This window comes from Terrapene carolina, unplaced genomic scaffold (assembly GCF_002925995.2).
Source record: "Terrapene carolina triunguis isolate 2854851 unplaced genomic scaffold, T_m_triunguis-2.0 Scaffold194, whole genome shotgun sequence".
NCBI lineage: Eukaryota > Metazoa > Chordata > Testudines > Emydidae > Terrapene > Terrapene triunguis.
In genome coordinates, this window is record NW_020664545.1 from 2,190,755 (window position 1) to 2,204,802 (window position 14,048).

A 14,048-nucleotide genomic window follows, 5' to 3' on the forward strand; every position below is an offset into this window, starting at 1 on the left:
AGCCGGGTTACAGGGCTCTAACACTGTAATTACAGATGTACGCACCCAGGCTACTGGAATCCTTTGTGTACCTGTGCTTAAAAGTCCTCTGGGTTACATCCCTTCTCGTCATCTTTGTCTAGAACCTGGTTTTAAAGCAAATTATGGACCCTTCAGCATGAGTTTCACTGACAAGTCTTTATCCTCAGTGGACCTGGGATCGGTATTTTGGCCTGTGCTTCCTTGGCGCTCTCCATCCTAGGAGAGAGATCACTTGACCATTACGGGTTAGGTTCACTCCCTCTGGGGCACCTGCCATTGACCGCTGTCGGCAGACAGGATACTGGGCTGGATGGACCTTTGGTCTGACCCAGTCTGGCTGTTTTTGTTACCTTAGCTGAGCTCATGAAAGACACTGTCTTTGCCCGTGGTTTTCACTCTTTTATGATTTCTTTTGGGAAACAGGGAGCAGGGCAACCAATAACTAGACACAAGGCACGTGGGAAATCAAGACTGTTCTGCAAAGCAACACTAGTTGAATAAAGTCCTCCCTTCTAGCTGCTTTGTTACAGCATGTGACTGGCACCATGGTCTTTATCCCCATGAAAATATCCATCTGCGTCATGTGATGTGACTGTGTCTTTATAGACCCTCTGCAATGCAAATATTCCTATTGCTTGTTGTTCGCATCATGCTTTGGACTACTAAGTAGCTTTTTCATTAAAATTTTGAATCCTTACCCTCTGGGCAGCATCTTAGAATATCAGGGTTGGAAGGGACCTCAGGAGGTATCTAGTCCAACCCCCTGCTCAAAGCAGGACCAATCCCCAGACAGATTTTTACCCAGTTTCCTAAATGGCCCCCTCAAGGATTGAACTCACAACCCTGGGTTTAGCAGGCCAATGCACAAACCACTGAGCTATCCCTCCCCCCGCTTGAGAGCTTTCATTTTAAAAGAGGAGCTCTAAGGAGTTGTAAACATCCTTCCCAGAGCTCTATCAAACAGCATCTGGTGCTGAAGATACTCAGGGCTGTTTCTTCCCGAGAAGTGAGCGCATGGGTCCCTGAAGGTCCAAAACACATCAGTGAAGGCCCAGGAAAGAATAAATCCGATTCCAAAAGTGAAATTCATATTTTCTAGTCTTACAGGGGAAACAGAGTTTTATAACAGCCCAGTATTTAACTACAGGGAAACCACACCCAGAAGGGAACATTAGAAATCAGCTGCTAAGCAGAAGCTGGCTGGTTTGTGGGGAATAAACTGTGTTGGAAACCTTTTGGGGTACTTTTAAAGTGGTGGTTTAAGACGGGTTTGACAGTTGGAGGTGGCCTCTACTGCAGATCATGTTGTGTACTCCAGTGTAAACTGGTAACAATACCCCAATGTTCCTTTCTACTCTCACTTAACCACTGCTTTGGTGTGTTTTGTATTAAAATTTAGGAGCCACAACTCTTCTGCCTAGTAAGCACGACTGGTATGGGTAATGGTGTGAAGGAAGGCCAAGTGGGTTTAAAACAGAATGGCGTGGAGCCAATTGTACCCAGCCATGTTCTATCTGAGGTAAGAGCGGGGAGGGGTGTGGGTGTGATGGATTTGCAGGGGGAGGAGGGGAGATTTGGTTTGGCTGGCTGCTACTCCAAAAAGGAAAAGCAAACAACATCTGATTTGGGGAGCCCTGAAGCAGCTGCAGTGCTTACACGTATTATGCCATACGACAGTGGCTTTCATTGAAGATTTCAAAGCACTTTACAAACATCCATTAAATGCGTCCAGTCTCCTGCCTATCCTTTGGGAGGTAGATAGGTATCCCACTGAGTCACGTAGAACTTGTTCCTTGTCCAAGGTTGTGTATTTGGTAGCAGAGCTGGGAATAGAAGCCACAAGTCTTGAATTCCTGCCTTTGCTCTAATAACCAGCATCTCCTCTGTCTGCCTTACAACACAGCAAACACGCTGACCTATCAGTAGTTATGAAGCTGCTGTTGTAAAAATAGGAAAAGTATTTAAATTATTGAATAGGAAATAATATAAATGGAATCAGTGGATTTTAAATTCCACGTGAAGGTCAAACCATCTGTCCCCAATGTCCTTTTTACAAATGTAGTGTTCTGTTAAGCCTGGTGTACCTAAGGGGCAAAGTGAAACTCACGAGAACCTGTCTTTCCTTTATAATAATCTGGGGGAAGAGAGGAGCAAACTCTGGTATGTATGAGTTTGTCCCTGGCTGGCATCAGGAAAGTGATTGGGAAGCAAGTGTAGCAGATTTTTTTAAATGCAGTTCTAAGGAACTGGCAGAAAAGGAACAAAAGTGACTCTCTGAGAATGAGCCAGTGCAGGGAGTAGCTGCCTGCTCCCAACCTTCCTGGGTTAGTCCCTGTATAGGTCGGAATTAGTGAGACTCCACAGCATCACTTAGAACAAGCCACACAATTTTGCCAACTCCAACTCCTACTTATCTGGGACTCTAGCAGGCTAAGGTTGGAAACGCTTCCTGAATTCTCCCGAGACTCTTCCATACAACTTGGCACTGTGCTGAACTGTTTAAATGGGGTTGGGAATGGATTTTTTTCCGGCTGCTCATTCTGTTCCTCGTTCCCGCCAAAGGCTCTGTGTTGGGCTGGTTTACCCTTTCTCCTGCCTTGGCTGGGATGTAGCTCCGTCTGGAGTCCATTTAAGATTGCTGTGGGTGGAGGAGAGGGGGAGGGAGCCAGAGGGGGGCACTGTCCGCTCCCAGCCCTCTGGGCGCTGAGGCAGCACCTGGGCATCCTACCTATGTCAGCATGTGCTGCTGCCTTTGATACTGGGCTGACCCCTTGCAGAAGTCTCTTGGCAGACTGTTGTAAAGAACTCCGCAACGTTACCAAGGGCTGCGCGTGGCTGATACAGGACTCGCATAAATAAGTAATTACGGCTTGTTTTCCCCTTAATTTATTTGTCCAGAACTTGAGCTCCACTTTTGCCTGTGTCTAGGGTCGGGCAGGCAGAGGTCAGACGCTGACTACAATTGAGCAGTATTTTTGATCACGTAGCTTTTTAAAGATCTTTGGTTGAGGGGAACAGAGTCAACATTACCAAGGAGTATAGTCAAAATTGGGCAAATGCTTCTGAGAAAAAAGAGCGCTTACCATACAAGACATGCCATGCAAACATAAACGTGTCTTTAGAAGCTAACATGGGCAAGACTAATCTCTGCATTCCTGACTGTTCGTTGCCTTCAGTGTTTAACACTTTCGCTTGCTTTCTGTGCATGTATTATGGAAAGCAAACTGCACTCTAAATCTGAACCATTACAGGCATATAAGAAACCAAGCTATTTCCTTTGCAGTTATCTTGCAGGAGAAACTTGTCTTGCCTTACGCTTCTATGATGTTGGGGCCAGTTTGGAATAACGCTGTGGTGTCCCTGAAAGTGCAGGTTGAAAATAAAACAAGCAACTTCCTTTCAGGACTTGGCTTAAATCAGGAGGGGGCAGTGCTTTTCACTGTAATCTTAGCAGGGAATGGATGCTTATGGGCATGACTTGGGGACTTTGTACCCTGCTAGCTAGTCTTAATCTTTATTCTTCAGGGTCCAGCTGAATTTCTGCTCTAGCGTAACTGGCATTTTACGGGTTGTATTTGAGTTTCTGAAGCCCTGACATTGGTTTCCATTTGTCAAAGTCTCTGTGAATAAAAGGCTTCACTAAAGAAACTGAGCGGCAAAGAACTGCCAGTTGCTGTTTCCCACATGTTGAAATACTATTTAAGCAAATGTACTCCCAAGAGCCCCGGGACAGCTGTACGAATGTCCCCATTGTGCCTGGCTTTTAGCCATAAACCGTTCACTCGCACACAGTTTTACCTGGGTTTATACGTGCTTTGAATCCAGGCTTCCTTACCTGGCGGGTGTATAGATTAGAGCCAGGACTTCACTTTAACACAGGCTCTAACCCATCTGTTTTGCAGGGTGGGTGCAGATTGTAACCTGGGTTCCAGAACCTGGGTGCCCATAGCCCTCCAGGGGTTAGGAAGGACAGACAAATTCTCCCATAATGCACTAAGAAACAATTCATAGAGCAGCTTAGTGCAGCACTAGGAACCCTGAGACAGGCTTTAGGAATTCTGGGGCTAACCGAGGTCAGTGCAGCGTCAGCAGGGATGCAGCTATACAGGTATGACTCGAGTGTTGCTTAGCAGCAGGGACAGTCGCACCCAGTGTGGCTAACTCTGGTTCCCATATCTCAATGCCCAGACCTCTGCAGTGCAGGCATACGCTCAGACGCTGTGCACAGGAAAGTTGGTTTGCATCCCAGTCACCTAACTCTGTCCCTTCATTGAGCAATGTAACATGGTCGGTTTTGTTTTTGTTTTTTTCCTAGGGGAGCCCGGAGAAAAGGAAAGTGATCCACTCCCTGATGTCTGGTGCATTGGCTGGTGCTGTTGCAAAAACAGCAGTGGCCCCGCTGGATAGGACAAAAATCATATTTCAAGGTGAATGCTGTGAGCCCTTGAGAAAGCAGCCAGCTTCTAAAAGAACAGAGTGCCTGTTCTCCCCTGCCAGCGGTGCAGCTGAGCTGTGCTCTGACGTTTTGCTCTTCCTAAACCTGCAGAAAACCCTGTACGGCTTTGACAGGAGCACGGGACCTTTGTTTTCTGCTTGGGATACAAGTCCTGATCCCGAGAGGTGACAATCAGCCCAAATCTCAGTTAGGATTAAGCCCATATGTCTGGATCCTACTCCTGTTGTCATAGGATTTTGCCATTTACTTCCGTGGTGTAGGACTGAGCCCACTGTTTCTCAGTGGAAGATGAGCGCAGCTTGTGAGTGTGGGTCTGGCATGCTCTTATCGTCTGTGGGCGAGAGAGGGTCTGGAAACGTATAGCAACCATGCATTGTAAGGCGTTGCAGTTAAAACTGAAGGGGTGTGTGATGCCATTTTCAAGGCTTGGCGTAGTGGTTTGGGTTTCCATGTCTGGGCTTCATGAGACTGTTCAGGTTGGAGACATACATTGAAAAGTACAAAGATGCTATTGGGCTCCTTAACCTCAGGGAATATGGGAAGGAGGGAATGGGGACATGGTGAGAATTAGAAGGAAGTAAATAGACACCTGGGGTTTCCTGTTAAAGGATGGGTAAGTAGAACGTGTTTACTCAAACTTACGTTATTTATTTGTACTGAAAAATTAACTTGATCTAAAATTATTCTGGTTGCAAGTTAAATCAATTGTACAGACTGCTTCAAGAGTCAATGAAGTAGAGTCCAAAATATCTGCCTTTATACTACAAATCCCTTTCACATCCCATATGCTAAATGTGCATAACCGAAAACCCAAGTTCAGCTGCTTTGACTAGAAAATCCTCATGCATTTGATCAGAACTGGGAGCATTTTTATCATCTGTCAGATTGCAGCTATGGGCTGATAAATCCCTGTTTCAGTGCAAGAACTACCCAGGAATATTAAATATTACAAGTGTGTGTGTGTGTGTGTGTGTGTGTGTGAGCGCGCAGTAGACTTTTAGAGAGGCCAAGGATTTAAATCTGGTTTGCATCTCAGATTAAATGAGTTTTAGATTTAATCTAATCCTTAGATGTGATTCATTTTGAGGCGATTTGACTTGATCATCAATATCTGCTTAGCAGAGGCCCCTATCTGGAATAGCAGGGGGCTGCAGGACAGGACTGGAGTGCGTCAGCAGAGCTAATGTGGGTGGGTGGGGGAGAGAGCTGAGAACTAGGATACCCAGGGTGACTCTAGATTGGGATAGAGGTGCATTGGCAGGGTTGTGTGTAGCTTAGCGCCTGCCTGCACTGTCTACCTCACTGGAATGAGCCCTTCACTTCACCTGTTTAAGACTTTCAATAAGAGATCCAAATTTAGAGCTGAAGGGTGTAATGGGAGCTGGAAAATAGGGATGAGTTAGCAGCTATCTGTACAAATCAACATTAACTTGTCCAGGCCTATGTTTTATGAAAAGCCAAGTACTCTGTCCAGTTAAACTCTCTGCAGAGGAGGCAAATAATATGATTAGAAACTACCACTTCTGGCTAATCTCTTGGTATCTGGCAGAGTTTCCTTATCTCTCACTGTCTGGGGGTTTTAGCTGGCAGTTGCTTTCCTATCCAGGCAGCTGGAAGCAGCCTTGGGCCATCTGGGCTACAAAAGTTACCTTGTGTGGCAGCCTGCTGTTGGGAGGGCAGAAATGCTGGTTCCACTGCAGTGGACATTTGCAGTAACAGTTTCAAGTTTCCAGATAGGCCTCAGCAGATGACGGTTTCTTCCTCAGCAAGCATACAGCGCCTGCTAGTGACTGTACGGCTGCTCACAGATCCTGTGGCACATAAGCCGATCTCTCAGGTTAAGAGTCGAGCATATTTTAACAGATCCCTTTCACGCACCAGTTACAAATGGAGGCCACCATCCTTCACAGGGCAGGACTTCAACGGGACTCCATGCAGGAGGGAGGACCCCTGCCTGGAGCTGATTGCAAGACTGGGCGTAATTTCTTTTCTTGCATCTGTTCAAAGTTTTGGCCACATTCCTTTAACTGTGTGACATGCAAGGTATTTGGAGATGAAATTCCCGGGTGTTTAAATGCTCCGTTCCAATAACACTCCTATTGCAGGTATGAAACCGGCTACAACAAGACAAACAACAAAAACTTGTTTCTTTAGCAATCCGGCACCTTCAGCAGTTGCTTTCCAGTTCCTGACAGATTTGTAATCCTTTCAAGGCCATGCAACAGTCACATGCAAGCAAGTTTTCACTATGTTGCTCCTTTATGCAACTCATGACTTTTAAGAAATAAAAAAGGCTTGATAACAGCTTGCAGCTCCTGTGGTGCCAGGTTCATCCCCATAGTTTTGACTCACTGAATTGCATGGCCATCGGCCTCTGTCTAGTTAAATGTGTAGCAAGTCCTCACACTAATGTTCTTCTCTTTTCTTTTCTTTTTTAGTGTCTGCAAAAAGATTTTCTGCCAAGGTGAGGTGATGTCTGTCTCCTGTTGACCTAAAGGGTTTGATTAATGGCAGTAATAAAAGTGCTCTCTGTTGTATTAACTGTCTGGCTTGAATTTTATTAGCAGTGTTTATAGCGAAGTAGCAGCGAGGAAGAGATTTGTAACAGTGTAACTGATAACCTTGCCCCAAGGAGCACTGTCTGCATCATACCTGTGTACAGCACCTCGCCAAGTGCCAGCCTTCTCCTTGTTCTGGGCCTAGAGGTGCTACTGCACGACAGATAATCAATTCTTCATCCGGTGGCACCCTGGGCTCCATCTTGCTGGGCACAGTGCGATATTGTGTATTTCTCCCACCCAATGTTCTCACTCAACCAGCAGTGGGATTGTTTGTTTAAAAGATGATTGCACAGTTGAGTTTGGGCGAGCACCCCTCCCTGTGGTTTGTAGAGTGCTTTATGATGTATGTGCTAGGTTGATGCTACAGATAGTCTCTGCTAACATTTATAATCCCCCAAACCTTCTGCGTTGTAACAAGTCTATTGATTTGGGTTGAAAAGTGGTCTGTGCAGGCATCGCTCCAGCCCTGGAAGAGGAAACTAAAAGGACATGTCGTCTTTAAACAGCTCTGAGCCCTTTGACTCTTCCCAGCTTTGCTTGTGTCCGATTCTCTTTTAAGAGACTCTTTTCCTATCCGAGAGACATTGATGCTCTAGTTCTGTGTATCCAGGGCACAGCCCAAAGGAGTGAATGTAAATAACGACACTCTTCCCACCTCGTTGTGGTTGGGGGCCAAGGGAAGCCATCTTGCTGGGACTTGCTTCCTCCTGCTGAAGACATTCTGGCTCCATCCTAGGTGTCGAGTGGAAAGCGTCTCCTCCTCTCACCTTCGACCCCGTTCTCGTTTTCTGTTGCATGCAGGAAGCCTATAGGCTGATCTACCGCACCTACCTCAATGACGGCTTCTTGAGCCTGTGGCGCGGGAACTCGGCCACGATGGTCCGGGTGATCCCTTACGCTGCCATCCAGTTCTGTGCGCACGAAGAGTACAAGCAACTCCTGGGACGCTACTACGGCTTTCATGGAAAGTAAGATGCTGCCGGTGTTGAGTCTTGTCCTAGGAGCAGAGTCTGACTGTTGGGGTGGGAGGAGTTGTGTGGACTGAAGGCCTGTGGGGAATTAGGATTGTTATGTAGGTGACCGGTGCCTCTAGGCTGTGGGAACCTATCGCTGATCAGCAGAGAGTGTCGCTGCTCAGCTGATGGCTGTCCTGGTGGAGAGCCCTAGAGCGCCGTGGGGCAGGAGCTAAGCAGTGTGGGGTGTCCCTGCTGCCTAGAGTCTGGATTGTGTCCCAGACAGATTCCCTCTGGCTGATAAGATCCTGCCTTCTAGAGGAGTGAGCAAGGAGTGGCCCAGAGAGCATTGGGGGTTAGCACTCGGTGCTGCCAGGTGGGCACTACGAAGTGTCTTTCTGCTGCCAAGAGAAGCAACGGGACGCAGTCTCCCCAGAGCGCTGAAAACCAACCCCCCTGCGCTTTAGTGCATGGCTGCTTGCTCCCTTCTCCGTGCGGGAGGGCAGATGGTGTCTGAAAGACTCGAATCAGGCTTGCTGCAGCCCCCAGCCTGTCATCAGCATCAAACCCCCCCTCCCGCCCCCCCAGTATAACTAGCTGCTGGAAGCCAGCTCAGGATAGCGGTGGGAGGAAGCCTAAGAAAAATTACCATCCTTATTCTGTGCAGGTGTGATCTGTTTGGTTTTGTCTCCCTCTCGTTGTTAGAACATTGACTCCTTTACCCAGATTCATCGCTGGTTCGCTGGCAGGTACAACGGCTGCCATGTTAACCTACCCCTTGGACCTGGTGCGAGCCCGAATGGCTGTCACGCCAAAGGAGATGTAAGTGGCTAATGGGAATGGGTGTAAGCGCCCGGGATGGAGGTGGATGGTTTTGAAGCTCAAGCCTTGGTGTAACTCTGGGTTTGGTGTGACAGCCTTGGGAATCGGCAAGTCTGATGTATGCAAGTGACCTGGGAGCTGCAGTTGGTCCAGTGGCCTTTCTTCTCCAGAAGGAGATTAATAGATTCCAAGGCCTCCTGTGTGACACAGGTCCGAGACTTCCCCGCAAGGGTAGTAATTCAAATAGTGATCAGCTCACAAGTGAGAGGTACCTTGTGTGCTGGCTTGGTCCAAAGAGTAGTGTCAAACTGGCCTCCTTCAGGAGAGGCCCAACCTGACGACCTCTGCTAGGTCAACAGGTCACGAACAAATGACCACAATAAAGCTATTGGAAAGAGCTGACTCTTAAGCAAGTCCCTTCTGAGCTCCTCTGTCATACGCTCGGAACTGAACGTTGGTGGACTTCTCCAGCCGAGCAAGCAGGTTAACTGTAGGTCCCCCAGCGAGGCAGGTTGGAAGCATTACCAATGGCCTTCCTGCGCAGGCAGTAACATCTGGGGGTCTGGGTTTCGACAGGTACAGCAATATCCTCCACGTCTTCATCCGAATCTCTCGGGAGGAGGGGCTGAAGACCTTGTACAGGGGCTTTGCACCCACTATCCTTGGGGTGATCCCATACGCCGGACTTAGCTTCTTCACCTACGAGTCGCTGAAGAAACTGCATGCAGGTAAAGCACGCTCTGCGTCGGGATGCTGACATCCTGGTGATGGGAGCTCAGGCTGGCAGCGTCTCGGAGCTTTAGCACTTGGTCATAAAGGGCTTAAAGCTGCCTCCCCCGTTCTGCACCGAAGGATGTCTCCTCTCTCCTCACCTCTGTCGGACTGGGAAGCAGCAGGACGTGGTACATCATCCCCATTTTATAGCTGAATAAACTGACACTCAAGGGCTTGTAGGGTCACGCTGAGTCAGAATCCAGGATCCTGACACCCTCTCTGCTGTATTGGCCATTAGACCATGTAACTTTGTAGTCATGCAGTTACTCCAGGAAGCTATTTATACATTGCCTCTTCCTCTCTATTTCCCAGATCACAGTGGGAGAGCCCAGCCATACCCCCTGGAACGTCTCGCGTTTGGTGCCTGCGCAGGCTTGATCGGCCAGTCGGCCTCCTACCCTCTGGACGTGGTGCGTCGGCGAATGCAGACGGCCGGGGTCACGGGACATGTGTATGGTTCCATCCTGCCCACCATGCGAGAGATTATACGAGAAGAGGGACTAATCCGAGGCTTGTACAAAGGACTCAGCATGAACTGGGTCAAAGGTCCAATCGCAGTGGGAATAAGTTTCACGACCTTTGACCTTACCCAGATCCTTCTCCGTAAATTACAGTTCAGCACTAATATTGAAAGGTAGTGGCGTCATTCCCCAGTATAACAGGGGAGAAGTAGTGTAAGTCTGTGTGTCTAGCAAACACTAGCATTGTCCCATTCTGTTAGTGCTACCCCCTAGTGCTGAGATTTTACTTTCTGTTCTTTTTTCTTTAACAAGCCTCTGAGTTATTGCCAAGCCCAGACATGTAACTAACCTTCACTAAAATGGGATTCTCCCCATGGATCTCGGTGACAGCGGAGCTGCCTTCTCTTGGTAGCTGCCTCCTTGTGTTTAACTCTTTTATACACACTAAGCTATTGCTGGCTTCTCTCCTGGGCTCAGTGGGTTGATGAGGTGGTGTGGATTATAGAAGAGGGGCTGCCATGCTGCCTGGATGGAGCTGGAAATCCGGGAGGTGAAAGGGGTTCCTGCTAGGCAGTTCTTAATGACTACACAATGGTAAGCACCCTGGCGAGCAGTATTTCAGCGTGAGTCTGCAGTGAACTGCACGTGTGAGTGGAGAGGGTTAATAGCCTTTGAAATGGAACATCCGGGATTTAAGTTTTTATTTTTAAAACAATTTTTTACTCCAAAATTTGGAGCTGAGCTCTGGCAGGACGTGTGGAAGTGTTCCTCCCTTCAGATAGCACTCGTTCTGGTTTTACTTTGCGTTCAACAAAACATCCCACCTCAGCAATGCCCCTCTCTAAAATCAGCAAAGACCGAGAGTTAGGAGATCCGCTTTCAATCTGGAATTCCTGGGCCTGGGGTCGGAAACTGGATTCACTTGAAATAGTGTTGCTTTCGGGCTACTTTTAAAAACCTCTCTATCCGGAGTTGTTGTATTTTTAAAAGCCGCATTTTCGGAAGGATTTATCAGCTTGCGGTATTAAGACTGGAGATGAAGAGTGGGGAGTGTTACATACTCAAAGTTTAACCAATGCTGTCTTTAATTATCGTGGTTGCTGCTTAAACTGCAATGTGAGAATAAACTCTGCAGGGGGCACACCTGTGAATAACCTTTCAAAGTGGCCGTTTTGAATGGGTTCAAGCTGCTGGCCCTGCTTTGGAACACCCTTGGTGCGCACACCTCTGGAGGTCATGTCACCTCCGCTGATTAACTTTGATTCCAGTAGCTTATTCTTAGAATTGTGCTGAACCAACTTGGCTCGTAGAAAATAGACCCAGTTTGCCAAGAGTAACACAATTGTCGCCCATTGGGGATCATGCCAGGTGTGCCAGCCCTTCCCAGCTGCAAGTGTGAAACGAACCCCAAGGCACCCAAGGGGATGCGTCCGCGGGGAAAGCCCCAGACTCAGAAATGGAACTGAGTTCTTCTGAGACATCTTCCCTGAGACATCTTCTCTCTCTTCCTCCCCCCTCCCCCCCCAAACCCATTGTATTAAATGTGAGCACTGGTCTGAAGAGAGACTGGAACCCAGAAGCCCTGATGGGCTGCAGCCTTCAGCCACATAGCTCCTGGGGGTGCCCACTAGGATAGGAGTGAGAACAGTGCAGGGTGGTGAGATTTGTCTGTCCAGAAGCCTGGGGTGTCTGTACTAAAACCTCCAAGGCGAGAAGGAGACTCGAGGGCAGTGCCAGTGTCGAAGCGCTGGACCCAGAGGGGTGAAGAGGTGGGGTTTTGTTGTTGGCTCTGCAGCTAATTTAAAAACCTCTTTTAGCCAAACCTTTTCCCCCGACTGTTTAGTCCAGCAGCAGACCTGATTTCAGTCTAACCATGTTAGTGGTCTTTGGTTTCTTGAACAATAGGGTTCTTAAAATAACTGTGTGTGTTGTGTATGTTTTTAAATAGCTGGTTTTCCCCCTGTTTGGATGTACAAGGGGGGAACCCAAAGCGCTTAATTCTTCTATTTTCTTGCATGAATTAAAACTTGTTCCAAATCTGCTGCCTGAAATGCGGGACCCTGAAGCTTCTCTAGTGTGCTGGGTAGAAGGGGGCGGTGCCACTGTGTGTAATGGAGTGACCTTCGTTTTGGTCCAGGAATCTCCCATGAGTATGTTCTGTATCCCACAGAAAGGAGGCAAGCCCCATGTAAATCTTTTCTCTCTCTGGAATTGTTGACCATCTGACCCCAAATTGTGTGACTCTCTTTAAAACTATAATAATTAGCAGTCAAACACTGTTCATTTGCATTTCCTTCTCTTCAGCTCCCCTCTACCATAGTTGAGCGCCTTGGGTCCACCCCTGGCTGTTTGGGGCAGGCAGGTCTGGTGGAGAATATCTAAACTGGCACAAGTGCAGGTTTGATGTTGGTTCCCAGAACAGTCCAGCATCAGAACCCTCCTTGTCGAATGCAGTGGTGAGGTTTCATTTCAAATGAGGATTCGATACCAGGGATGTGTGTTCCTTTGGAAAGTCCTGGAGTATCGTTTGTCCAGTGTGATCCCTTCCCCTTCTCCGCTGGATGTGAAATGACAGCTGCTCCCAGTGCCTGGCCTAGCTCTTTGGCTGTGTGAACTGGTCGTTGCCTGGGTGGAGAACACTGGGGAGCTGGCTCTTTCCAAAGAGTCCTGAGGGCCAGGTAAGGGGTGCTAGTGTGGGAAGCTGGGGTGGCTTTCCAGCAGTGGGTCAAGGCAGAACTTACCCATTTGCTGCTGCTGGGAGTCCTCCCTGATCCCCGGAGACCTGCCCCAAGCAGTCTTCTCCTGGTTCTCCGGGAACACATGGCCGCAGGGCCTGAGAGTGCCAATACAGCCTGGGTGGGAAGACAGGCCAGCAGCAACCAAGGTGGAAGGCAGATCTCTGTGCGTGCAGAAGACTCTGGTGGGGAAAGGGGAATGCCGAGGAGCCTTGGCACCTGTGAGAGTTCACCATCCGTGGAAGTCATGGGGGTGACAGTCCCTGCAAAGCAGGCAGTGGAGTGGGAATATCCATTGATACTTTCATGGTCATTTTTAGAAGCCCAGTCCAGCAGCTGGTCTGAGGAAATGATGGTACGTCTGGAACTTCACCTGACAGCCATTGGCCTGGCAGTGCTTAAGTATTACAGGTCTTGCACTGTGGTTGCTTTAACACAGAAGCCGTCAGTGCATTTCAGAAGAAACTTTTTTTTTAACAAGAAGTGTGTGATAAATGGACTTTGCAGGGTAGCACCAATCTGAGAAGTCTGTGGCATCCGGCATCGGTGGGTACAGCATTGGTGGCAAAGGGGAAGCGAAACATTGGAGATCAGTAAAAGTTGCATCGAAAACAGTAAATACCTGAATGTAGTTACTTACCACATTAGCCCTAGGATCAGAGTTATGTTCTGGGCTCAGTCCATGGCTCAGAGCCAAAAATGGAAAAGGCTTTTTCATTGCAATGTCTGGTTCCTCTTACCCGCCCTGTACTCTTTAATGCCGCGTTATGCAGGCACTCTTGTTGCCTGTCTATGCGCAGAGCACAAATGCCTTTTGTAAAGATTTTCTCACCCATTAATGTGTGTCAAACTTGACTGCTTTCCTTGGGTCTGGAGTTCTATTTTAATGCAGTGAAGACACTGTTATATAATGTTTATATATATTTTAAAATTTGTGCCAAGAAAGGAGTATATTTAATAAAAAATTAACTGACTTTCTGGATTCTCTTTGGGTGTGCTCTGTGTTGCACCTCTGCCACCAGGAGGCGCTGGTTGCACTCGCAATACCTATTGCAGGACAAAACAGTGGCTCTCGTCTCTACCCAACAGAACTGGGGCCAGCGTTGAGAGGGTAAGAAAGTGGAAGCTGTAGCCACCAGCATTGGGCCTGTTTAGCACCTGATTTTCAACAGTGCCCAGCACCAGAAAAGCCCTCGACACACTGAGCTCTTCTGAATCTAGTGCAGGCTGAGCCTGCTCAAATCTCTTGACTCAGTCCTGTAGGA

The 14,048-nt window shown here is 48.1% G+C and overlaps 1 protein-coding gene across 1 annotated transcript; it reads left to right on the forward strand.

Annotated features, from left to right (window-relative positions):
- The first annotated feature begins 1,425 nt into the window (after positions 1-1,425).
- Positions 1,426-13,743, forward strand: SLC25A42 (solute carrier family 25 member 42). The gene is made up of 7 exons (XM_026654930.2): positions 1,426-1,540; positions 4,337-4,448; positions 6,916-6,941; positions 7,840-8,006; positions 8,697-8,813; positions 9,390-9,541; positions 9,900-13,743. The coding sequence occupies exons 1-7, from the start codon at positions 1,457-1,459 to the stop codon at positions 10,223-10,225; spliced, it is 984 nt and encodes a 327-aa protein (XP_026510715.1). The 5' UTR covers positions 1,426-1,456; the 3' UTR covers positions 10,226-13,743.
- The last annotated feature ends 305 nt before the right edge of the window (positions 13,744-14,048 follow it).

Bases quoted from the DNA above. Each gene is read 5' to 3' on its own strand.
- SLC25A42 (XM_026654930.2), top strand. From the start codon at position 1,457: ATGGGTAATGGTGTGAAGGAAGGCCAAGTGGGTTTAAAACAGAATGGC. The intron at 1,541-4,336 runs GTAAGAGCGGGG...TTTTTTTCCTAG, and splicing joins CCAGCCATGTTCTATCTGAG to GGGAGCCCGGAGAAAAGGAA. The intron at 8,814-9,389 runs GTAAGTGGCTAA...GGGTTTCGACAG, and splicing joins GCTGTCACGCCAAAGGAGAT to GTACAGCAATATCCTCCACG.